Source organism: Triturus cristatus, chromosome 2_2, assembly GCF_964204655.1.
Source record: "Triturus cristatus chromosome 2_2, aTriCri1.1, whole genome shotgun sequence".
NCBI lineage: Eukaryota > Metazoa > Chordata > Amphibia > Caudata > Salamandridae > Triturus > Triturus cristatus.
Genome location: NC_140582.1, coordinates 1,092,672,938 through 1,092,699,144, shown reverse-complemented (window position 1 = coordinate 1,092,699,144; position 26,207 = coordinate 1,092,672,938). Strand labels below are relative to the sequence as shown.

Sequence of the window (26,207 nt, the reverse complement as noted above, 5' to 3'; positions counted from 1 at the left end):
TGTGCATGAACCCTTACATCAACACTTGCATTAGTGACCATGGAGCATTTGATTCAAATTCTTTACTTCTGGTTAACAAGTTGGCAGATGGGCATACCTTGTGTTCTTCATCTGACCTTGCAGCCAGCATCAGGTCATCTTTGATCTCCTTGGTGCAGTGCTCGCAGTCACAGTCGAAGTAATACTGGCTCCTCAGCTGCTCCTTCCGCTCCGCGCTGAGATTCAGGAAATCGACGTAGGAGACGCTCAGCTCCTCCCCTTTGTTGATTTTACCGAGCGCGCGCAGCTCAATTCTGGTTTGGAATGAGAAATGGCGAAATTAAATCAATGAAAATAAATATTATATATAATGGGCACCAATTACAATAAATGGGAAGAAATCAAACAACATCAACAATTGTAGAATAATTACAAAGCGATAAGGAAGTTGCCACCCTGATTGATCAGCAGATTCTGGAAATGTGTTAATGAATGTCTGATAATTTCCCTAGTGGTAATTTGAGTTGCCCTGTTTCAAGTACTAGAACCAGTTGCTGGCATATACGTTTTAAGATATCTCCTGAACCGGTCTGAGTAAATTCCAGTTCATTCCAGATGGTGGTTAGAACTGGTGGCATTGCGTTATTTTGTTTCAATAGCTAGTTTAATTTAAGCAGTAGAATTTCTTTTGTGTATTTTTTTTTCTGCGGGTCACATTTACAGTAATGTCCACAGACTGATATGACGCAACTGGACCCAAGTAAAAACATTTGCAACTGGTCACCTGGAATTACCACCAGGCACATTGTTAATTCAGTGCTGTTACAGTTAGCACTTTAAATTTACACCTCACACTTTTATTCTAAATTCATTATGGGTTAATTAAACCAAAGAAGTCCTCTCATGACAAAAAAGGACCATGTGTGGCCGTGTGGGCACATTCAATGATTTCCTGAACTCTTCCTAAGAAACCGATAGGCAGAAAGGCTTCAGGAAATACAAATGATGTATTTCGTGCGAAATATGAAAATTAAAACACTAATTACCTCATGGAAAACTGAGATTGCTACAATCAGCAAAGATATTGTAGTATCTATTACGCAAATAAATGTGGAAATATGGCAACCTGGAAGGCTTCTTACAATTTTCCAAATATAGAGGGGATTTAAGAGTTGTTGCCCCCACCCCACATATGCGACACAAAAAAATACACCACTCGTACCCCACGTATTTGACCATGGCGCTCCTTCTCAAACGGGCCTCTCATAGAATTGTTTTAATGTTTCCGTCTCACTTTTCACATGTGCAGGAATTGTTTACTGTGTCTATCTCCCCCTTGGAACTTGTGTTGAAGTCGCATAGCTGAGCAACAGAACGAAGGGTGCAATACAGAGAACTATCCAATCAGGACGTAAATCTGCGGAAAGGTCACCTTTTTTGGATGGGTCCATCAAACAGAGTTTGCCTGGCTGCCGTTTGCTGCTGAGGGCAAAGATCTAGGCAGGCAGAGAGGCCTGACTGCATTCTCATGCTTCCACAGCAGCTGAACACCTTCACATCTGGAAAAGTATTTTAGACCGACGGTTGAGAATCAAGGACTTCAGAGCCATGAAGACCGTGAACAGTTCCTCAAAAAGTATGTTGTGGCAAAAAATGAAAATGTAAATACTTGAAGCATGGATTCTTTTATTTAATAAAACTTTGCGATATAATTCTTGATAAACGCAGAAACACTGCACTAGTTTTATAAGAGGTAGATTCTCTTTTGGATATCTTGAATCCATCATCAAAGCCCTCTGTACATGAAAAGTGTCTTTAAAGAGCCATGTTTTTACATTGAATTTGGATTTTGGGAGCCATCAAGTCGTTCTCATTTCTGTGGGAGGAATATCCCAGTATATGACGAACATCTTCTTCCAAGGAATACATTCTATCAGCTTTGGTCACTTTTTTTGGGATGGTGATCTGCGGCAGTGATCCATTTATCCCTTACTGGTGGTAACACGTTCACGCAGGTTGTAATTTTGACCTCAGAGGTAAACTCATGGAGTACATTCTACCAACGGTTGATAATACCTCTTTCTCTGACAGATGCATTTACTCAGGACAATCATTGCTCCCTTTCCATAATGAGGCCCTTGAAGTGTAAGTAACTCTGACTGGTACCATCCACAATTCTGAAGGCAAGCGCCGGAAGACTGCACAAACTCTAGACATTGAAGGGCAGAGACTGCTTGCGGGAGAGACTTTTGACAACAAAGCAAAATGGAATCAACGCAGGGTCATGAACTGCAAACCATAAAGACCACATTCAGGGCCTCATTCTAAGCCGAGCGAATGACTATGCGTTCATTTTCAATACTGCACCTTGCATGTTTTGCCCCAGTGCAAAATTACTCCAACATTCCAAGTTCATGAGGTCAGAATGAGGAATAACATGCTATTTTGGACTTTGGTACGTCTTTTGCCACCTGTAAAATTTGTTGGGTATTACCTGTTGACATTTGCACAAAGAAATAACGTAGGACTGCACAAAAATTCACACAATTTCTAATGTAGTATTGGGTGCTAATACCAATTTGCATTTGATTCAGCATCACCGGTCCACTTTTAAGGAAGATCTTTCTTTCAAAAGAAGTTGTGTGACCATAAATCAGCATACATGCACACTAATCAGATCAACACAAAGAAGAACTTTGTTCTCGTAGCAGGCGTAAACTGAGTATAAGAGGTAAGAAAGTATTTGTGGAAGCACAAAGCACAGAATAGTGAGGATCACATACAGTCTAATTTAGCACACACAGCAGAATTTCATATTTCTAAAGGCATTCTATGAGACAGCTCAACCACAAGTAATATGTACAACAGCAATAAATAATAAGGTACAAAAGCACTATAAGAGTCACCTTGAAGAAAGTTAGGAAATACAAGCAAGGGATGAGAAAAAATGTATATGAAAGAACATCAAATTTGGAGAGGATGTTGTGAATTTGCCACAAATAATTCCCCAGTGGTCAACAGAATGCCAGGGTTTCCTTATATTGGATACATTGCGAAAGTATTGAAGAAATGAGAGAAGGATAACTCCTGGGAGACTGCCTTGTGTCCGGGTTGTAGCAGCAAACCTAGCATCAACACCTAGTCACCGCTACCGGAGGATAGTAAGTCTTTCACAAGTGTCGGGTGCAGACTCTGTTTCTTTGTTCCCAGAAACCTGCCAACCGAAACAAAACATGGAGTCTTTCCTGTTCTGCTGTTCGCTGCTGGTGATGCAGGCCACGCTTCCTGGTAAGCTTGTGTTTCCTGTTGTTGCTATGACTCCATGGTGGAGATGTCTCCCTGGAGCGCCAGGTCCTCAAGAAGTCCATCTTGACTGCGGACCCAGGCGAAGTGTAGGCATCCGGACGTGAAACCCAGAGCGGCCAAAGATGCTCATCACTAGCCCATCGAGGTTGCGTGTTTCCTTCCCTGTAAATCAAAGGCCACATCTCTTTCATCTGTGCTGAGAATTGTGCTGGGAGCTTTCCCTGGTATTTCAACATGCTCGCGGTTATCCGTAGGGTGTTCCTAGCGCTGACTGGAGCACTGGGCATAGACCCATAGAGGGTGGCAGCCGCGCTGAAGAATACAGCATTGGGGGAGGGCTGTCAAACTTGGGCTTCTGACGTGCCAAGCAAATTCCATGGGTTCCAGGAAAGGGATATTGCGAAGCTTTATAGACCGCCTTTTCCAAGATGGTGGTCTGTCCAAGGTTCCTATTGCAAGATGAAATACAGTATTTTCCTTTGACGTCAGTTCCTGTCTGGGTCATATATAATGAGGTGTTTTTGTATGTTAAAAGTGAAGGATGCATTGCAACATATGAATCTCCTTATGTTTCCTTGCATTATTCTCCTCCCAACTACTACTTTTGTCCCTGAGTTTTACTTCTGGCAGCTGGATCTACAACTGGATTCTAGTACTAGTTTCTTGCACGGCTTTCTTCTCATCTCTAATGTCAAGCAGAGCCTGGTGCCCAGCTAACCACTTCAGCATGAGTGTTCATCTTCACTCCAGAGTTACAAGATTGCAAAGGAGGTTTTTATCCTTTGAGTTTTTCCTCCTGAGATGCTCCTAAGAAGACACTTGAACCCTTTCACATGTACTATTCTGTGGAGAGGGGCACCCTGGCTACGGGGAGCAGTTGCCTTTTTCTTGGGCAATGAGGAAGGGGGCTCAGCAGATCTTCTCAATGTTCTTACCTTGACAGTGTGGCAGCTGGCGGTGGAATTGTGCATGCCAGCAAGAAACAAATCAGGATTCTTTCCTGGCATTCATCACGTTGGTGTGTGCAGAGGGATCATGAGTTTAACACCTACTGAAATGTGGGCGATCCCAGTGAAAACCATCACAATCATAAAGTGCAGGTAACGAGGGCCACAGAGGCCTAGGCGGGCGATATTTCTTCTGCTGTAACAAACCAAGGCCCAAACTCTTGTGCTAAAGACCTCGGTATCCCTGCTTGGAAGAAGCCATATCTAATTAAATAATTAACTCAGACAGGGTAGTAGAGGGGGAAATCGCCACCTATTTCTAAAGCAATAATACAATTTCCTCTAGATATTTATGAGTTCAACCAGCCCTTCATGCCTGAATCTGATTTGAGACCTGCAGAGCAGGTACTAACAAACAGAAGATGAAAAAAACTTTCATAGGAGATATGGAAAGGAAACTTTCAGCAACTAAGGAAAGTGCAACATTACACTAGCAAACACCTCGAAGAATGAGCGTATTAAATAAAGACACATTCAAATGTCACGCAATACACAAGTAAACACAGGTACTGGAAATGCAACATTCTGTAAGAGGGGAACCCTGGGATTCAAGTGTTCAGTGGATCCTTGGAATTTGAAGGCCGTGCGTGGCAGCTGTGATATTTTTGGGCCTTGCTGGGCCGCGCACGGTTGCAGGCAGCTGCATCATCAGAATGAGTACAGCTGAGTCCAAGATCTTGCTTGCATCATTCAACTATGTAGAATAAATCACATGGTACAGTGTGCATGTGCAGGTCACCTATGTGTGCACAAGCTGTATGCTTAGATGCAACCACACTCTCTATGTTCGCAGAGGTCGCATATGCCATCAGGTGCATCAGTCGCATGATAGGGGTTTTCTACATTGCCTTGGTGTGGTACTCGAAGCCATTCTGTTAAACCCTCGAGATATACTTTGACATCTCAATTCTTGTTTCCTTTTGCAGAAGTTTGTAATTTTCCATCCAATGTTGACGCCAAAGGGCTGATGACCTCGCCCTGCTAAGTTCTTTGTAGTGTCTGCAGCGGTTGTCCAGTTCATTTCAGAGTTCCTTTAAACTGACCCTGGCCCATATATCAAAGATAGGCGTGTGATTTATAGTGACTTTGTTATGGGACTTTTGACCTTCAGTAGTGGATTTATGAATGGCATCTGCCTTGTACTGTATTTTATTTATTGTGGGGACAAAGTGTTTGATCTCTTTTGTTTATCTTAGTGACCTGTTCCTGTTTGGTTTATTTTGCTTTGTTTGAGAAGTTCTTGCTTTCCTCATCATCAGTTCAGGCAGTTTCTTCCACCACACGCCATTGTCTTCAAGATGTATATTAATAGTTTTAAGTATTACTCTACTCAACTTTTCTTTTTCTAGTTTTCCTTTTGCACCCTCTTGTTCCAGACCAATGTTCTCTATACATGGGCTACTCCAAGGAGGAATGTGTTGGATGGTTAAAGCCTCGTAAATGTCAAAACAATCTAGCTCAATCTTAAAGAAGGACCAGGAAGAGGAAGCATTGAGATGTTGGCTGTGAACACATTAGACATTTGAAGCTTTATTAAGCGCACAATTGACGAGGAGTCTTAGCACTAAGCGTTCCAACTGGATAGAACTATGATAGATCTACCAATAATGAACTGAGGAGAGCCAGGTCTTTAACATTTTTCTGAAGGAGGAAATACTCGATTGAGATCTCAATGCACTAGGCAAGGAATTCCATAGTCAACAAGCCAAAAACAAGAAACCTCTTCCTCCCCCTTTTGACCTCTTGATTTTGGGGACTACTACTAGTTTAGCAGTGCTGGATCTTAGATTACGATTCAGTACATGCACAGAGAATTCCTGCTGAAAATATGCAGGGCCTCAGTATACAAGGCCTTATGAACAATGTAGAGGGCTTTAAATGTAACCCTTTTGGTTACTGGTAACCAAAGGAGGTCACGAATGCTCTTAGAGACCGAGCTAAACCTGGGGATTTCTAAAATCAGATGAGCAGCTGCATTGTGAATTGATTGAAATTTCACCTTGAATGCCTAGACAAATCATAGTGACAGTTTTTCTTTAGTAAAGGTATAAATAAATAAGTTTGAAAGCAAACCATCTGTCAGTTTGTTTAAAAATGTAGCCACATGTTCAATTACGGTCGATTAAAAAAATATTTGATTCACATGTTATCAATTTAGTGGTTTCCTCTCAGTGTTATTTCATTCTTATTTACTCCAAATTCTGATTCCATCATGCCCTTACTTCTGTTATCACTGTGTCTCTCTGACTGGAGTGGGTGTGTCTAGATGTGGACTCTTTGCTCACTGTGCCTAGACTGTCCACCTACATCTCAGAGGCAGTGTGTAGCGTTTCATCTTGTCTCATGGAGAGGAAAAGTAACCCCCAGGGGCGAAAGAGTCACCTTAGCGGCAAAATTACAGCACTGGAGGGAAGCAGGAATCCAAGACATAGGAGATTTATACTGTGAAGGGACGCTGCGTTCGTACACTTCACTCGTGGAAGAAGAGGAATTACCCCATGGGCAATTCTTATTGCATCGTTCACTCATGGCAGCACTCACAACCGCATGGGGGGACTTATCTGCAGAACCACCCACACACTTTACGATACAATATATACATGTCATGGGTCAGGGAGGTCACTTGATCAAGTGGTTTGCAGCCTCGCTACGGCACCACACAGCAGCTGATCTGACGCCTCTTAGACAACATTGGGAAACCAAGATGGGCCGACAGTTTTCAAATCCAGAGTGGTTCTCAATATTACAGAGCCCCACACACGTCCTTAGAAATACGCGCTTGCCCCAGATTCTATTCTTTATCATGCACACAGCATATCTCACACCAGCAAAGATTAAACAGTACTTCAAGCGCCAAGACGCTCACTGCCCCAGATGTTCGCTCACAGGTGCAGATCTATTACACATGCTCTGGGAATGCCCTGCTCTAACAGACTACTGGAAAGCGGTAGCAGAGGAATTGACAAGCTGCAAGAACAGAGTCCTCTCCCCAGAATGGCACACATACATATTACACCTATACCGCAGGAGCAGTAACAATAAGTTAATGTCCCGTTTCCTCGATCTACCGCTAGTGGTAGCAAAAAGACTGATCACTAGAAAGTGCAAGGCTCCGCATCCCCACACATAGAAATGTGGAGACGCTCTATGGCCGTTTGAGCTAGGGCAGAGAGCGGGGCGCTCCATAAAGAAGATAAGCTGGGGTTACGTAAGATCCCCATTGCCAATAGCTGGGATGCGATTCTGACAGAGTTGTCCCATGTCCAAGACGGAGACGTACCCCCATCGACCCCAACAATGATATCGACCCAATAAGTAAGAGAAAAAATATCAGAACAAGGTAGAAACAATTGCACATGAACCAGCAAAGATAAAATGAATGGCAACAACAGGCGGCCCCCCACGCAGCCCAACTACCACTATGATATAGTCATTGCTTATGTACAAACATTCACACAAGACACAAAAGCCAGGGTGCCCATGCAAAACCATGACAGTCTAGTTTAATATCCAGCACGTAACTCCTATTATTGTTATATTTTTCTTTGATCTCTACCCAAGGTTTACCTTGTTTGAATTTACACAATAATAGATGACAAAACTGGAAGCGAAGCACAAGTTATACACACTTTAGAGAAACGGTTCAGCTTTTAAAGAAATTAGCAAAATTTTATAAATGCAATAAAGCGTTAAACATCACAAAAACAAGCTGTACGCCGAACGGAGAGAAAAAAAGGGAAAAAACAAAAAAGAAAACAAAAAAAGCATGATGGTATGTTTATTAAATAGTCGATTAGATCAGCTGAGCTATGTACAAAGCAACTATAATAAGCATGAACTGGATGTATATGTGAAATCAAAGTATAACTTGTTATAATGTGAAAATTAATAAAAACAGATTTAAAGAAAAATGGAGAGGGAATGTAGCCTAGCAGTGCGCTGGACTCCTTGTTTTAGAAGGGGTTGGATTAATTTGCATGAGGCCGCCCCCTTTCCTGGAATAGACAGGCTAAATATTCATGGGGTTAGAAGCATTAGCTCAAATGGTTTGCATTCCTTTCCGGTTCTCTAATATCATGATTTGACCAGGCACCTTCCCCACAAGGGCTTTTTTATGGATTCTCTCCAAAATTCCTCAGAGCGAAAACAAAAATGCATCTTATTGGCAAAACCTCAGACAATTCCAACCTATAAACACTCTAATCACAAAGTGTGTATATTTTGAGACCACTGCAACCACACTTTGGGAAACCATCTCAGTTGCAATAGGCGAGACCCAAAGCATGGTTCAATATTGCCAAGCAGTAGAAAAATAATGATTTTGTGCTGCCTTTTAATTCTGTGTTCTTTTCATAAATCACGATCAGTTATTTTGAGGTTTCATGGTTTAAGCAATATATTAAAAAGCATTTAAACTTGAATGTTTTTGATTTTTCATGCAAAACATGATTACATTATTATGGATAGCTAGAATTAGTCTCCCTTCCGAGCAAAGCTCCGGGGCTGGTGTTGAACTTAAGAAAATGTGACCCTGTTTTTCAGGCTGCTTTATCAACCTACATGGCCCGTTTAGTCAGCAGCTTCCTGCCCTAGCAGGTTCTGTTGGGAGTGATGGGGGAGGAGATGTTTACTGTCCTAGGACCTGTTCTAGGGAACATCCTATCTTTACACTTAAGACAAGAACACAATCAGCTTTGTTTCAGGATATTCTCACTATTTTATCTTTTTTCCTATCTAGAATTGTTACAATACCATCCCATAAAGGACACTGTGGCACCTCTGAGGGTAAATACACCGGGATTATACAAATAAAATAATGTAAGGTAAGATAAGATAAGATAAGATAAGATAAGACAAGATAAGATAAGCTAAGATAAGATAAGATATGATAAGATAAAATAAGAAAAGATAGAAGGAAACACACTTTGTATTAGTGACATGAGAAGAGTTCCTAATTAGAGTGTTAACGGTCAACCTCAAAGAGCAGCAACAAAGAGAAGAACAATATAAATCAGTTTCGCGAAAAGAATACCCATCATGTTAAAAAGTTAAGTACATTATCTGAAAACAATATATTTAAAATAAACTCTACGAAAGTCAGAGAATTAAATGAGGACAAGCCAGCTGGGTAGAGATCCAACGAACACAACACACTGTGCATTAACCAATGTAAAACATGAAGACATATTTACTCTTTTTTATTAAATAAACACTTTTTAAAGGTTGAGCCTTAAAATGTATAAAGTATTTTAACCAGCAGTATATGAGGAACCCTACTCAGATCTGATGGTTTCTAGAATGCTTTTCCATCACTCACAAGCTATCTCTTGTTGGAAGCACTGAGTAATGCGGCTTAAGTTCTGCATCTCACTCAAACTCCCAAACAGACATAAATCAGCTGAATTGGAGGCAGTCAACAGATGCAATCTGATATACTTCTTTAACACCAAATCAGTAAATGATTTTTCCCCTTGGTAGTTCTGTTGACCCACTTTGGCTTTAAAGATGTTCCAGTCGAGCCCTTGAACATGCTCAAAAGGTACTTTTTTCTTTAAGCATGCAAAAAACTTGCTTAGTTCCTATTGCGAGATCTAACAAATCTGCTCGTCTCACACTCCGAGAGACCAAACCCCTACAGTTTAGTCAGCCAAGAACTTTGTTAAGCTGAGTGGCTTCTTTGAATTCTTAATGTTATATGAATGGGTAACGAACATTGAATTTATCTTTGCTCCTGCTCGCCGGTCATACTACCAAATACACAATTTCCAGATGTATGTTAAAGATCATGGACATCCCCAGTCTTGCAGTGGCTGACAGGGCACCCCAACCCCAAAACATTCCAAAAAGGCACCTGTGAAATGCTCTTTTCTTGCAATAAGATAGACAGGTTTTATAATGAGCCATGTTTATTTTGTCCAGTTGCTTTTCTTTTTTGTGCGCTGTTATTGAGCCAGAGCTACATTGATGAGGACATTAAGACAATTGTGTAATATGTACATATTTTTTCCATTAGGATAACAGTCACAGATACAATTTTAGCACAATCCACAGCTTTCAAAAATGGGCACTCTCTCGCCCGACAAACCGTCCAAGTCTAAGAAGTCTCTCACACATTAATTTATAGTAAGCGAAGAGTCAATATACTGGGCCCCATAACAAGTGAAAAAGTACAAGTTTAATATAGCACATTGCATTGGATCGATATCTCGATGTAATACAGTTATATAACAGCCTAATATCACTAGTACTAGTTACCCATTTCTAAAGAGAACCCACGCATTTCTTAATACATTATATTTTGTTTAGAAAACGGAGCATAACTTCCAAAGTAAAAGTGGCAACTATGCACTTTCAATGACGTTACTTCAGATTAGATGAGTTTAGGTTATATTTCTTTATTGTGCTAATAAATTATGCTATGTGTTATGTTAGTGCAGTTTGTGGTTTCGAAAACAGTAACAAAAAATACAGCATACAAACTTGTTGAAATAATACTGATTGATTTAAATACTCTTTATTTCGGTAGCATACTGTGAGAAGTTGGCCTGGTATATGATGTTCACTAGTTAAAGTGACCACCTTGTACCATGCCAAGCAACCCTTATGGTGTGGTTGTAAGTCAACCTTTTCAGACTAGCTGCCCTAGTGGTAGCGTAGGCTAAGCAGTCTTTGAGGCTAAACTCGTGAAACGTGTTAAGCAGGCTGTTTTACCAAATGTAACCCCCCTTTATACCAATGAAAGGACACCACACAGATATATATTGAAAATATATATGTATTTATTTCTCAAAGTATCCCCTAGACTCTTTATGAGCACAGGAGCACAAATCGTTAAACAAGAATACGTTAGAATACACAGAAGTTGCACTTTATATGAATAGGCCCTGGTGGCCACTCGAACCATATACTAAAATAGTGGTATAAGTACCACGAACAGGAAAGGGAAAAGGCCTAGGGCCTCTAGAATCACTGGGCCTACAAGGAGCTAACTTTAGTTAGTGACCAGGAGGTCCACGGGTTGCGTGTGCAGAGCAAATAGTCACACGCGTGCTCCCATAGGTTTTCAATGGGTGCGTAAAAGTTACAAAGTTACTGCAAAAAGGATCTTCCGGATGGACTATGAACTCAAGATTGGAAACACAGACACTAGAGATGATTCTCTACACTTGGGCACCGGAGTGCCAGCTTTACCTCACCCACAGGAAGCGGGTGCATAGGTCTCGGAGTGCGTCGGGTTTCTTCTATCTGTTCAATGGAGCCTGAAGACAAAGATGCTGCAGGCGGTCGGTCCAGAAGAGATGCGGTGGATCCAAGGGTGGATCGGAGTTGTAGAAGACCTGTAAGCAGAGGGGACAGTGTTCACAGTCACTAGCCAGTGACCAGCGTGGCACCAGGTGGGTACCAGGCGATGTCGGGTGCAAACAGGAGGAAAGATGCAGCTTGTCTCTGCAGCCACGTGGTCCCTGAAGGTCGACGACGTCCAGGAGTCGGTTCACGAGCTGCCCCACGCAGGCTCTCGCTGTCGGCGGTGTCGGCGACTTGATCGAAGCAAACAATCCTTGACAAAAGCAATTGTTGTGGAAAACGAAATAAGCTGATGGTTCTGACCAGCAAGGTCAGAGGGGCTGCTCCTTTGGAGGGGAGCAAGGGCCAGTCTGGAGCAACCAGACCAGCGGTGTAGTTCTTGAAGTTCGTCGCCAAGATGGCCACTAGCCAACGGGCCAGCAACCGGTTAGGCGCGTCGAGTGGCAAAATGCAGAGGGGCCCCACGCAGATCGTGGAGATGCTGGAGGGCTCACCTTTGGTGCAGATGCTGCTCGGATGTTGGGCTTCTCAGATCCCAAAGCACAACTTGGAGGAAGCCTCGGTTGTCGCGCTTGCAGCTTGTCGTGTTCTTTTCAAGATGGCTGGCTCCACGTGTCTCGGTGCCTCCACGGGTTCCTTCTTTTCAGGGACTGTGGATCGGGCGGTGAGAGGTCTGGAGGTCCAGGTCTTGTCAGTCTCTGGGCTCGGGCTCCGGCAGGAGGCGGCGGCAAAGCAGACGTTGATTCGCTGGTTGGTGCTTGCGTTAGCAAGGTGGTCACTCCCTGACCACAGGGGAGATTGGCTTCAGTCCTCTGTGCGGCAGAGCGTCGAAGTTCCCGTCTTCTTCTTGTAGTTAAGTTGATTCCAGGATGTCTAAAGTCTTAGGACACAACTCCTACCTTTATTCGGATTCTAGGGGCCGAACTACCTGCTAGGTCCCTCCCTATGGGTGGGACCAGGAAGGGGGGTGGTTACACCCCCAATCCTTTGTCCAGCTCGCCCCAGGTCCGGGGCTGGTGTGCCCCAGGACCGGTTTGAACTGCATATGCACCGAGGCTCCTTGTGAGCCTCAGGCATGTCTCATTCTATTCAAGCCCTACCTGACCAATACACAAAATCCTGTCTGGGGTGGTGCATGCACCTCCCCTGGCAGGAAACCCTTTGTCCACACCTCCCAAGCTGGAAGGACTCCCAGCAGCAGGAGGGCAGACTTGTGTCTGTGGTGGCAGCATCTATTTTGTGGAGCTGAGGCTATGTCTGATTTTACCCGGGTTTCAGGTACTGTACATGTCGTGTCCCTCTAGAAGGGTGGAATGCTAACCCCGTCGCCAGAATTGGCGAGGGGTTAGTATTCCAATTTGTATGACACCTTACTCGACATGTTTTGATAAAGCCAAACCAAAGATAGCATTTAACCGCGAGGTTCATAATGCACTTAAGAGTATATGGTATGGCGATATCTGGAAACAGTAAAAGGAAGTGGTTCCGATCACTGCAGACAGGCTCAGCTCATGCCAGAGCACCATCTCACATGAAACCAAGCACTCTGCCTTCAGGATTGTTAAGGCCTGCTATAGGAGTGACTTATAGGTTAATATGTGTCCCATTTAAGGTTAGGTATTGGTATACTACACCTAAGTAAGAGGTGATTACACCAACTTACCCCAGCTGAGGGATCAGCTGGTTGTGTCAAATTTGTTAGGCCAAGCCTGTGGTGGCATAATACATGCTTCAGCCCTTGGCAGGCCTTAGATACACCAATGCTCTGGGTACCTAGTGTACACTGGTACAGGGGCTCACAGGGTGATCCAACCAATTGGGTATGTACCTAGGGTACATGGAGTCCATTTTAAAGAGAGAACAGATGGGCTGAGATCCTGAATGGCAGGATCTCAGGCCAACTAAGTCGAAGAACCAGCTAGACACTAGGCAAAAAAATTGGAGGTAACCATAGTCAGATATCCACCTTCCTACACATACCATAAAAGAGGTGCAAAAAAGAAATATATAAGCAGTCATTAAAAACAACATCAGCATGTTAAAAGATGATAAACAGAGCACCACTTATTAACAATTCCAGTATATTATAAGCACGACCATTCCATTAGCACATAAGGGGGAATAAATGCTTGTGAGAATGTGATTAAAAATGTACGTTATAGGGTGAACGGTGCACCTTATTACTTAAAAATTATCTACTTTCTGTTTTTTTGCTTCTTATTAGCCAAGCATGAAACAGATATCTAGACACTGCAAAGACTAGATAAAAAGTTGTATCAGCTTGGAGAATCCTATATGCTTCCTTGTGCCTTCTAACACCCAGCCTCCTACAAATTAGTGTCAATCATTTTGCACGCGGTTCTTTGTACAGTGGGAAAAAAATAATGTTGGAAAGTGGGTTATTGGTAGGGGCAAATGTAGGTCTGCCACTGGCAATAAGGCCACTAAGACATGATAGGACCCAGCATAGGTCTTAGAAAATTATTCCCATGCTCAACCCTTGGTATCGTGGCTGCGAGCAGACAGGCTTAACTTCAAAGACAGGTATGTAAAGCATTTAAAAACACCATTTCAGTAAATAATTAAGACACAACACAAAATAAAAATCCAACACCAATTTATAAACATAGGTAATATTTTTATCTTTTAAATGACACCAAAACGAAAAGAATCCACTGTAGGGAACCAGAGATATGAATTTTTAAAGATTAGTCACTTTCTAGTGCTTAGAAACCAAGAGTGCTCCTTTTAGTCATTTCGTTTTCTCTGACAGGGACACACCTTTAGAAACGGTTCTGGAGAATATCTCACCACTGTGCAGTGCCGCCTTCTCCAGCAGGCGGGTCCAGTTAGAACTCCTTCCTGAAGTTCTGCTTGCGGGTCCCAAAGAATCCAACACACAGTCCAAGGTTCTGGAATCTCCAAGAGGGTCCTTGAAAGTGTGAAACTTCAATTCCGCAATCCACTTGAACCAAACCCTTTCAAATCCACTGGTACTCCCAGCTGGGAATTCTATGGGGGGATGTCCAGGTGAGCTCTGTTAACCTGTAGCTTGCAGGGAGTCTACTTCTTAGTCCTTTTGTAGCAAGGTAATCCACAGGGCTGCAGTTTTCAGATGGCGCAGTTTTCAGAGGTCAGGCCTTAGAAATCTTTGCACAGCAGAACTTCGCAGCAGGGCACGTCTTGCTTCAGTAAGTTTCAAGCAGCAGATCTGGAGGGCTCTGCCCCTCTCAGATACTTATTCAAAATTCTCTGGGTCAAGCCACAGGTCATCTCTGACCAATGAAAGCAGGGTAACTCCTCATAGTGATGACCACATCCTGCAGAGTGTGGCATTTTGTTGTCCCAGAAATTTCCCTAATTTCTACAGGATCCCCCACCCCCTGTGCAACTAGGGGAGTCTTTAGGGGTTCTGAATCTGTAGAAATATTGCAGATTCTTCTTTTACTGTGTTTCTAGTATCAAAATCGAATTTGACCAGCAATTTACTGTTTCAAAGCAGTCCTGGCACCCAGTGCTGCTTTTAAACTGACTTCAGGCTTCAGCACTGCACGCATGCTAGTCCAGAAAAAGCTGCTGGCCTCTAAACTGCCATACCCCAGGGTACTGGGGACTTCTATGTAGTTTCAATCCCCTTCCCTATTATATACTAGGGGCTTATGGGGTAGGTCATGCCAATCACAGGGGTACCCCACCATACCATAGTGTACCCTAGTGTATGTTGGGTGTTTTAACTGTATTCCAATGTGTTCCTTTCAGCTTGGCACTGGCCCTGGGCCTGGTTAGGCAGAACCCAGGGTCAGTCAGAGTCAGTTACCACCAGTTCCAGTCAGCAAAAAGTTGGGGGGTGCCCAGGGCACAGGATGACTTTGCAACAAATAACAAGTGTGGAATGTCCTCGTTCTTGTAGCCACAGAGGCTACACCCTAGGGCAGAGTTACTCAGGTAGGTTGACCAATTAGAAGCAAAACAATTTAGAGGCAAGTTTCCATGACAAAACTGGATGTACAATTATTTTTGCTAAATTTGGTTCGCTATCATCAAAGAAGGATTCATAGTTATAATTATCTTTAATCATTAAAAACTGGGTTGTTAAAGTGACATGTGCCCGCATCAAAAGAAGATAGTGCTTATGGGTGTAATATCGTTTTTTAAGTTCCTTAGCAGTCATGAGGGTACAGCAGCCCACTGGGTCACTCCACAGATTATCCACACCCATACCCATTAAATTATCTTTTACGACTCTAATCCACGGTAAGGCAGTAGCATTTGGATGTTTGAGGATTTTCACCAGCCCATTTCGATAGGGCAATAGCACGGGGGTGGCCTAAATGCGTCTTCAAAAGATTAAGGGACAGATCTCGATCTTATCAATAACTCGTCTAGGCCCCAGATCAAGCCTCATACGTACTAAAGGGGTAATGGCCAGTAAACATAGGATTTGCCACAAAAATCTGTTTTCTACCATATCTAGGGGTCTACTGTTCCTGTGTCCCCAGATCTCTGCATGATATAGTGCTACCACCAGTGCCTTGTGCAAGTAAAATTGACCCACCGGTGCTATGGATTTAAAAAAATACTTTTTATACAGCATCAGCAGGCCCCCATATTGCTGCTCTAGTTTTTAATTGTCTTTTTGTGACGTGTGATGACCAATCCAGATTCTCATCTAGAGTAACCCCCAAATACTCAAAGAGACAGACCTTTTCTAGGGGGACACTATCTAGGGTTGGGTTGGCATGTGAGGACGAACAGGGATTGTAAACCATGCATTTTGTTTTGCTAATTTTCGTTTCCAATCCCCTCATCCCACAGAATCTGTTCCCCCATGGGCGTTTTTGACAGCAAAGGGGTATTGTCTGCAAACAAGAGAGCCAGGACCCTATGGCCAGCTAGAAGAGGAGCATCATTATCACAGCTATCCAAAAAACTGCCAGGTCATTTAAAAACAATGTAAAAAGGGTGGGGGGCAAAACACAGCCCTGCCTTATGCCACGCTTCACTGGGATACGGTCGGTAACTTCACCCAAATTGCCACAACTAATTTGCACATAGTTATTCTGATGTAGTATCTCGATTATACTGCACAAGTAAATTGGCGAGACGTTTCCACAGCAAACATCTGGGAACAAGATCAAATGTGGCTCTTAAGTCTACAAAGACTGCATACAACCTCCTCTTTTCAAAATTAATTGTCTTCCAGTAGATCAACTACAGTCTGAAGACCTGATCCACTGTAGATGTATTCGGTCGGAAGCCTGCTTGAAGAATATTGTTCTCTTCTAGCCAATGCTGTAATCTGCCCAATGTGACCTTGCTTAAACGTTTTTGCGAAGTGTCAACTAAGCTAATTGGTCTGTAATTAGCTGGGTCCAAGAGACAACCCTTCTTGTATATGGGGAGGATCTCAGCGCAGGCCCACAACTTAGGTATACTCGCACCCTTTAAAATAGCATTAAAAGTCATTGTAAAATATGGTGCCCACACCTCTATTTCTGTCAAAAACATGTACCCTGGTATTTTATCGATACCGGGTGCTTTCCCTAGGGCTATATTTCTAAGAGCATCTTCTATCGCCTTACAGGTTATCTGCAGAAAGTCTTTAGCATCCCTCCCATTGTCACTACCCAGTGGTGTGTCAGGAAGTTCAAGGGGTGGGCCCACCATAGGCTTTTGTTGGTATAAGTTGGTAAAGTGGGCTATCCAAGCCTCTCTTGCTACACTATCGTCAATTTTAAAACTTCTTTCCCTATTTCCGGAGGCAATTCGTTTCCCCCAAAAAAGTTTGTTTCCCCTAGTGGCAGCTAAGAGGAGGTGCCAACTTTGGCAGTCCCAGTCCCGTATGGCCAGTGCTAGAGCTAGCTTGTATTTGGTTCAATTTTGCCAAACAACATCCCTCTTACAGCTCTTAATGGCAGTAATCAGAGCGCTTTTAGCCTGGCTACATTTTTTACTGAACCAGGATGGTACACTACTCATTGGTCCAGGGCTCATAGTTTCTCTATAAAAATCCTCCTCTAGGCTAAAGAAGAGAAAGTTGTGAATTTCTTCTACCTTCTTTGCAGCTAGTTCATCATTAGTTCCAGGCCTGATGGAGATACGTGCCTCTATGGCTTTACCCACCTTACCACATATAGAGGTCAAAGCCCTATCGGACCTAGCCACTGCCTGCCAGTGAATTCTACGTTTGCTATTGGAAAGTCTACACCTCCAATCCAGGAGTTGGAGGCTAGTTTGCTTGCTTCGGACATTTGGAAGTTCTAAGGCCAATTCCAGAGCATCATGGTCGCCATCGTGCCTGCCTACCACAACCATATCTTTTAGGAACGGCCATATTTCAATGTCTAGGAATATATAGTCTATAAGGCTAGTGCTCCTATCCTATTGAAGGTATGGCTACCCAATCAGATTTTGTTCGTCTGTTACATGAACGGACCATACAATTCATAGATAAGGCATTTAATTGAAGGGCCAGGAGAGACCAACTCTTAATAGAGGGAATGCTAAGAATAGGGATTGACCATATCCTGTCGTCCTCAGCCAAGGAGTGGTAGTTTGCTGGGTCCAGGGGTTCGAACTGACAGTTGAAGTCGCCCCCCCAGTTTGTTTAGCGTGTTAGGATGGAGACCTGCTATGTGCACAATTAGCTTGTCAACCATGGGAGATTCCAGCACTTTGAGGAGGGCCTTAGGTATACATTATATATGTTTACTCAGCATCTTTTTGGGAAATTTACAGTCACACAGAGAATATCATCCTCTATTGTTTCGGACCCCAATACCATACAACCCACATGTGCCCCGATCCAAATCATTAAGCCTCCTGACGGCCTTACTTTCTCACAGGTCCTGGCATTAACATAATAAATAGTAAAGTTGGAATAACTAATTTCATGAGTTTGCCACGTTTCCTGAAAGAGGCAAATAGCAAAGGCATTAACATATTTGGTCCATTCAGGATCCATCAGTAAATAGTTTCGCTCGATGGTTCGAATGGATTAATTAGCTTAAAGGTGTATATTATGCATCGGTCTACAGAAAACATGTTGGAAAAAGCGGCTGCCTTTAGGGGAAGTTCAAGTGCCAAATGGTCCTCAAGGGTAGATCTAACATCGCTCTGGGAACAAGGTCATTTTCTTTGCGTTGGAATAATAATAATGGTCCCAAACGGGAGATACTACCATTGGGGCATTGGCATCTCAGGCCCTTTTGAGTCACCTTACAAGGTGGATACGCTTGTAAACCACACCCAGTTACTTCAAGTCAATCTACAAGGTCAAAGGGGTCAAACCTGTTGTGAACTGCAACATTGTATAAGGCTCCTTGCAATGTTTGCTCTACGGTAGTATACTTTACGTGGAAAGGCAGCTGGAATCCTAACAACGCGAGGCAATTGAAACAGGAGGACTAGTGGTGGATTATAAAAATAACCCGTGGAGAGTGATGACACCACAGTGTCCTTCGAGTAGACAGATGTATTATTACATAACAGGTCATAGATAACTGCAGGATTGCTGAAATGTATAATCATACAGTCTCCTGGTCAATCCTTGTCCCCTTTCCCAAGCCACCCGACACGTTGTGTAAACAGTATGGGGCTGATTCACAGAACTAATCTGAGACAAAAACCTAAACTTACTACTTCTGGTATTCACAAAAGGCACTTACGATTTTTGGTATTCACAGAAATAACTTACGACTCCTATCTTTACGTCCGCAGTCGGGCCGGAATCTCCGCACCCGGATCGTACTCTCCGCACCCGGACTGTACTCTCCGGCTAGGGCCGTACTCTCCAGCTCGAGCCGTAATCTCTGAAAAATAGTCTGGGCAGGAAAAAGGGTATGGCCAGACACTACATTATAACCCAGAAAAGTTTGCTCCTTTGTATCATGGTACAATCTGCTCTCCCCTCAGTGTTGACTGTAGTGTCAACACCACAGTCAACATTAAAAGCGCTACCTTTAGTGTTGTCTGTAGTGTTGACACCGCAGTCAACACTGAGAGGAGCGCAAATTGTGCACTGCATGTACCATGATGCAAAGGAGCAAACTTTTCTGGGTTATGATGTAGTGTCTGGCCATACCCTTTCCCCTGCCCAAACTATTTTTCATGACCTTCTCTACCATTTATCACACATTTCTAATGTTCCTTTTTGTTAAAATTGCATTCCAGCCCATTGATTACACTTAGGCTGTCCGGAAATCAGTTAAAACTGACTGTCCCCGACAGTACCCTACCGGATGAAAATGAGCTGACCTGGTTTAAGCCGAGTGTCACTGATTTTCATAGTTGTTGCCACTCGGGCCTAAATTGCGGTTGGTTTGTAATGCTTTGGCCACTAGATGGAGCCAAAGCATTACAAACCAACAGAAAATTAGGCCCGAGAAGGAAGCAGCTCGGAACGCGAGTCACCGCCATTAAATTCGGGACACATTGGTTGGCGAGGCCCATGCATACTTCTTGCCCATCCGCATTGGCCTGCCTGTGGGGGCCTGGCGCAGAGGTGTCAGGGGAGCCGAGGTGTGAATGGCCCAAGGGTCAGAGCAACACCAGGCCCCCTGCCTGGCTCGCAGGGGGGAGAGAAGCTGTTGTGGTCTGCCGTCTGTTTTACTGCGGCCACACCCGAGTACTTCACAGGTCTTTAAAAAGTTTGTTTACTTAACGAGGCTTTGTTCTTCTTTCGCCCCTGCTTAGAGCCGCTGCAGCTACACTCTGCCGATTTTGACTCTAGTTGCGCCTCTGGGAGCCATGTAATCCTAATATGTAAACTATGTACGGGTAACTGTATATTTACTCACTCATGACATGACCCTCTGATGTACGTGGCGGCTACGGCGGTGCCGGGCGATGATGTGTGGCTGCGAAGGGAGGGCCCCTCTCCCGTCCCCGGCTCTGCCCAGGACTGTGGTCCGCTCCTAGCCCGCTTAGGGCACCCGTTGCGGCTGCATCCGATCAACCAGCTGCTCCTCTCTAGGTGCCAGCGGGGGAGAGCGCAACCCCCCGCTGCCCGTGCCAGCAGCCGAGGGGCCCAGTGGACAGCAGCTCCACACTGAGTACATAATTACTGCACTGCTGCCTTTGCTCATCTTGCATAGTGCGGAATATAGCGTGTACTTGGCCCAAAGCTGTTAGTCCATTTTTCATGAGAACCCGATTACATTACTCAAGGACAGAGCTTTTTTTAAAAAAAATTATTTGGCACAGGGTTATTAAGTAATGTTGGTGTGTGACCTGTCGCTAATTGCCTGCATAGTTCTCTAAGCGACCGCCTTCACAAAGAGATTGAAACGCATCTTTAATCGTGAAACCTCTGTAAGAGGTGTCTTTCTTTTTAGTTTGACAAAGTCTTGTTGAAGTGATGCTTCCTTTGTAATATGATATTATTTTGAGTTCATGTTTGAAATCATTGACGTTAAAGAGGCTTCTGCAGTGCAGAGTTACACAAGCAAGCTTCATGCATGTACCTTCCATCGGGGCATGACGGTCTGTGGGCCCTTGATAAATGGCGTTGCAGGATCTATCCCTGCTCAGGAGAAATTATGAACCTGCATTCAATAGTGGATACAGTTTTCAAAAAATAAATCCCACGCCGCCGTGACTCTGAAATTGTTTAGTGTTTGCTTTCCATAATACGCTGGTACTGTTTTCCTAGTCCGCTCTTTTGCTAACTGTTTCTTCGTTGTGTTTCGTGCTTCAGCATGGGCATAGCTGTTATTTGCCTTGATGAAACCAGAATGGGACCGCTGCACCATTGTTTGTAGAGAATGTGGCCTGCTGCTTTCCCGCCCATGCTTGGTTCTTGCCTAGAGTTGATTGTTTTCATCAAGGTTGGTGTAAGTAATCAGTTGTTTGTGCGGCCAACTCGTCCACCATTTGTCGCTCTTAAATTTAATATAAACCTACATCCCATTGTTCACATGGTTGGCTTCTCTTAGCATCTCTAGATTGTTAATATTGTTCAATAACACTTGTACAACACTAGTGTGGCACTGGAGGAGACCCTTGTTCATCCAGGGTAAAACTTTCCAACTTCTCCTTCACACACCAGAGCCTGACCAGTCTGTACCCAAATAGGACTTTTCTTTAAACCCTGATCGCACTGATACCATTGTATTACCTGCCCCATCCATAGCGGTGATAACCTCCTGTTTATTAGACACTTCGCTAACATTTCTGCTCCGTGAGTCAGGCAGTCGTACGTTTCAGAGCCTGGGATCAGAACATATATTCTGGTTTTTGTGGTGTAACTTTTGGCAGGTCACCCCCTTCGGAGCTCATAACTAAGCTAGCAAAGTTATCTTAATCTGTAGAGACAACTACTTCAGTTGAGTTAATTGTGGGCCTTGGCTGAGATCCACCTCAGCAACTAGGGCCTTTTCTGTGGCTCCTGCTGTGTGGGCGTAGACAATTTGAGAGTGTTCACTCTGTAGACTTTGGTTCTTGCTCCTCCTTTATTTCCATTGTTCGGCAATTTTTGGGGGTTATGCTGGGTCATGTTGTGTGATCCACACCAGGGCCTCTGCAGCATCTGTGAAGAAGAATAACTTCTGTCTAAGATGATCTTTAGCTTGGTGGGACAGAGTATTGCAGCAATTACACCGCAATATGCCTAGGAGGTGCACCCAGTGGATGTCATTGCACTGGTGGGCCCTTTCATTCCAAAAAAAACTCTACCTGTCATGGAGGATCAACCTTACAAAGGCACTGCTCTATGTTGGCAGGTGCATCTCTGTCTTCATACCCCTCACCCTGCGCAGAGGGATGGTACAGACTAGCCACGTGCTTTAAGATCGTCCATATCCCAGAGGGCCTAGCTGTCTCCCTTCCATCACCTCCCTTTAACACGGGTAGCAAGTACTATATGAATGCAAACCTTTTTGCCTCTTCAATCCCTCCACTATCCTTCTCAATCCAAATAACTGACTAATAGCCACCACTCAAATTACTTTCGTATTTCACTATCCTAATTCAACACTAATCCACCTTGGGTTCCGGAGTAGCGTGCTACTCCCTGAAAAAGTGCTTTAACGCTTCATCAGGGGTAGTAAGCTCTATATAAATGCAATTACAATACAATACAATGCCATTTAATATTTGTGACAATTGGGGGGCTAGGGGGTGGGGGTTATTTTATGCAGGGAGACCCATCGTTTTGTGTTACCCCACTGCCCTGTCGCACCCTGAATTTGTACGTAGTATCGGCATGGAAAGCTACGTCAGTGGCCAGAGTTGGCAAATTGTGTACTGGTTGTTTTGGCGTTGCCAGTCTCAAGTGCCAATGTCGAGAGGGCCTTTTCACAAATAAAAGTTTTACATGGGAAGGAAAGAGAGAGCGCAAATGACCAAAGACTCACTGAAGAAATATTGTATGGTGTACTACAATAAGTTCGACTTGTAAAAATGTATTTGGACCTCATATACTCTGTACGTACACTATCTATATACCATGCATCAATGAAGAAAGCAAGCAATAATAAAAGCAAAGCGTTCCATAAACACTAGTAAATCACTGTTTCAGTTATTTTTATCGCGTGAAAATGAGTAACCACTGAAAACCACTGTTTTTTTCAGGTATTGAAATCACTGTAAAACACTGAAAAAACACCACCAGAATTGACCAAAAATAGAAACTGAAAACAGGAAAGCCTAATTACACTTTATCCAGCTCGAGTCGGAGAGTACGGCCCTAGCCGGAGAGTACGGTCCGGGTGCGGAGAGTACGGTCTGGGTGCAGAGATTCTGGCCCGAATGCGGACGTAAAGTTAGGAGTCGTAAGTGATTTCTGTGATTACCAAAAATCGTTAGTGCCTTCTGTGAATGCCAGAAGTAGTACATTTAGGATTTTGTCTTAGATTAGTTCTGTGAATCGGCCCCTATATTCTTAGCCATCGTGGTCAGAAAATTCCAGTGTTTGACCAGCCAGTTCAAGCACTTATTGCTCAATTCTCTATGTGATTCTCTCTGCCCATTTCTCAAGCCGGGAACCCCGGACATCACAACCAAATATGGGCAGGCGTCTGGGGGCAGGTCAATAGACACCAGATCATTGTTTTCATGTGGGTTAAAGTTAACCATTCTACTTCCGCTGGCATTTCTGACAAATGTATTTCCTGAATTCAGATTATGATCGACAATCGGGCCAGTATTGTGCTTCCATCCAATATCCTCTGAGTTTCCTTCTTTCCTCCTGCCCTGTGTAGTTCCTATATTGCTTATGTAGGTCTGGGCTGATTTGTTGGGAGAGATGCCATCCCCTACAAGTTGGTCAAAGACTTGGGGTGCTGCTTCGGGCTGGTATGGGAGTAAATTTCTAAGTGTAGTTACTTGGGATTCTAGGGCATATATTTTGTCCAAAAACCGGGCAAATTCTAGATGTATCATCCCCTTAAGTTGATCCATTACTGTGCAAATAAACCCATCTAATCAGGCAGGTTTTGATGTGGCTAGTTTTTCTTCCCAACTTACTTGGGTCGTTTTCCCACTTTTAGCCTTGGATTTGGGTGCTAGAGTGGCTGTAGTAGTAACACTGTCAGGCTGACGCGGTTTAGATAATGCCCGATTACGCCTGTTTGCAATTGGGGATACTTCCCTTAGGTTGTTCCCTTGTGATAGCGAGACATCAGGTGTAGGTCTGGCATGCATAGTAGGTAGATTGTTTACAGGACTAAAGTCACTATCAGGAAGAGTAAAGGCTACAGCATTAGTTTGAGAGTTCGATTGGCTGGGAGTAGGAGGGGCAATACAGGCATGACTTTTGGGGGATTCTTCAATTCCCCCAAAGGAGAGCCTTCTCTCTGTAAGTTCGATTTTAGTGGCAATTACACCAATTGCTCGCTGGAGCATTTTATCAATAGTTGTTACTTTTTGCAGGTGATTGAGTTTCAAGCCCCCCTCTGGTACACTGGCATTTCCGCATTTGGTTCACGATCCTCCTAGACCCTTTAAAAAGCAAAAAGTTAAATCAGACGTAACGCTGCAGGTTTTAGTAAACGAGCTTGGCGGTTCAAGATCCATGGCCCAGCCCAGCCCAGCTTCGTCCAGCCACGTCCCGCGCAGCGCGAACCCCTGCAGTTGACGTAAGCGCCTCCGGACGTGTGCAGGTGTGCTGCCAGCTTCCGGCCACAGAAAATGCTGGGGCCTGTGGTCCTGGCCCTGTGCCCACAACCAAGAGTATCACAGATAAATTTGGTGATGTTGCCCAGGCTGCAGGAACGTGTACGCGCTACCATCAGATCGACACTGCTTGCACTCAGGCGGCGCAGAGGTGAGTTGTTTCCCAAGCAAAGGAGAGGTGGGAGGAGGACTCCCACTCAACCCCCAGTTGGGACACTCATACTGCAGCCTCTCAGGTTGCACGGGTGAGAGGCGTGAGGGTTTCCCCCACTGTTAGGCAGCCGCACGCCAACGCCAATCCGGTGCGGTTGTTAGACTTCGGCTCTCTTCTTCTTCAAGAGTGTCCTCGCTCTCCATTGCCGTCAGCCCTCACTGAAGGGGTGCTATCTGCATTCCTTCTTCCCAAAGTCTGCTTTTACCTGCTTTTACAGGGTTATTAGTTCGGCTGAACTTATATTTCAGCAGCTGACTGACAAAAGGAACAAGGAACCCTTGACTGAATGGTGTCCCCTAGGAAGTGCTGATCATCCCACCTGTATGCATCATTCAGCTGGATCCCTGGAAGGCCGGTGAAGTGCTTGTCTTGACCACCGTCCCGTAGCTGGGTCTGAACCGTAGACTATGGCATATCGGCAGAGCCGGGAGTCGCCCAACCGGCACGCCAAGACCTAGGTGTCAGGCAGAGTCCATGCAGGTCACCCACAGCCACAGGGGAATACCTATGTTAGGCTAACCCATACTTTAGATTGCTAGAATTCAAGGCCAAATATGTCCCTTCCTCAGGCAGGCAAAATGTGAATCATTTGGGAATTCAGAAAATAGTCATAAAAATAAACTCTTTGTTTTGGCTGTAAAGCGTTACTATATTAAAAAACTTTTGATTGCAAATGTGCATGTTTTAGCATTATAAATCTGAGTGGATTCACAAATTCAAAAAGAACCTTCTAAAGAAAAATATTTTTTAAAAATTCATAGAACTGGTGCAGGAGCATCAATGATACACAATGTCAGAAAATATGTACGTATGTAATAGCCTTCCCCCTAATGAAATGATGAGATGCATACACTGATTCTAAGAATGATAACATCTCTGTTTTCTAATATACCTTTAAAACCCTGTTCTATTATATTTCCTTTTCCGTAAGTGTGATGAAGCCTCAATGCAAATTAGTCATATATAGAAATTTTAAAAAGGGTATGATAATGCAACATAGCAGAATATAAGAAGCAAAATAGTATCCCTTTTAGAAAGAAAACATTACAGAATTCAGTGTTTACAACATACAGGAATCTAAAAGTTAGCCTTAATTAATGAAATAATCTAGAGGCTCAGGCTTTCCTTGATAGAAGAATTAATAGACCCCATTAGATAGGATTTTGATCATTTAATATTGCTTGATTGAAATGATATGGTTTCAATGAGTCTAACAATCCAAGATACAGGAATTTAAGGAAGCAGGCCAAGCCCATCCAAGATGTAAGTATTTAAAAAATATT

At 43.7% G+C, this 26,207-nt stretch overlaps 1 protein-coding gene across 2 annotated transcripts in view; it reads right to left on the bottom strand.

Annotated features, from left to right (window-relative positions):
- SMYD1 (SET and MYND domain containing 1) overlaps positions 1-26,207 on the bottom strand; it is a 135,007-nt gene that overhangs the window by 42,112 nt on the left and 66,688 nt on the right. For both annotated transcript variants that reach the window (XM_085642644.1, XM_085642643.1), the window contains one exon: positions 98-293. In XM_085642644.1, the coding sequence (XP_085498770.1) occupies positions 98-293 (196 nt within the window). The remainder of the gene's footprint in view (positions 1-97; positions 294-26,207) is intronic.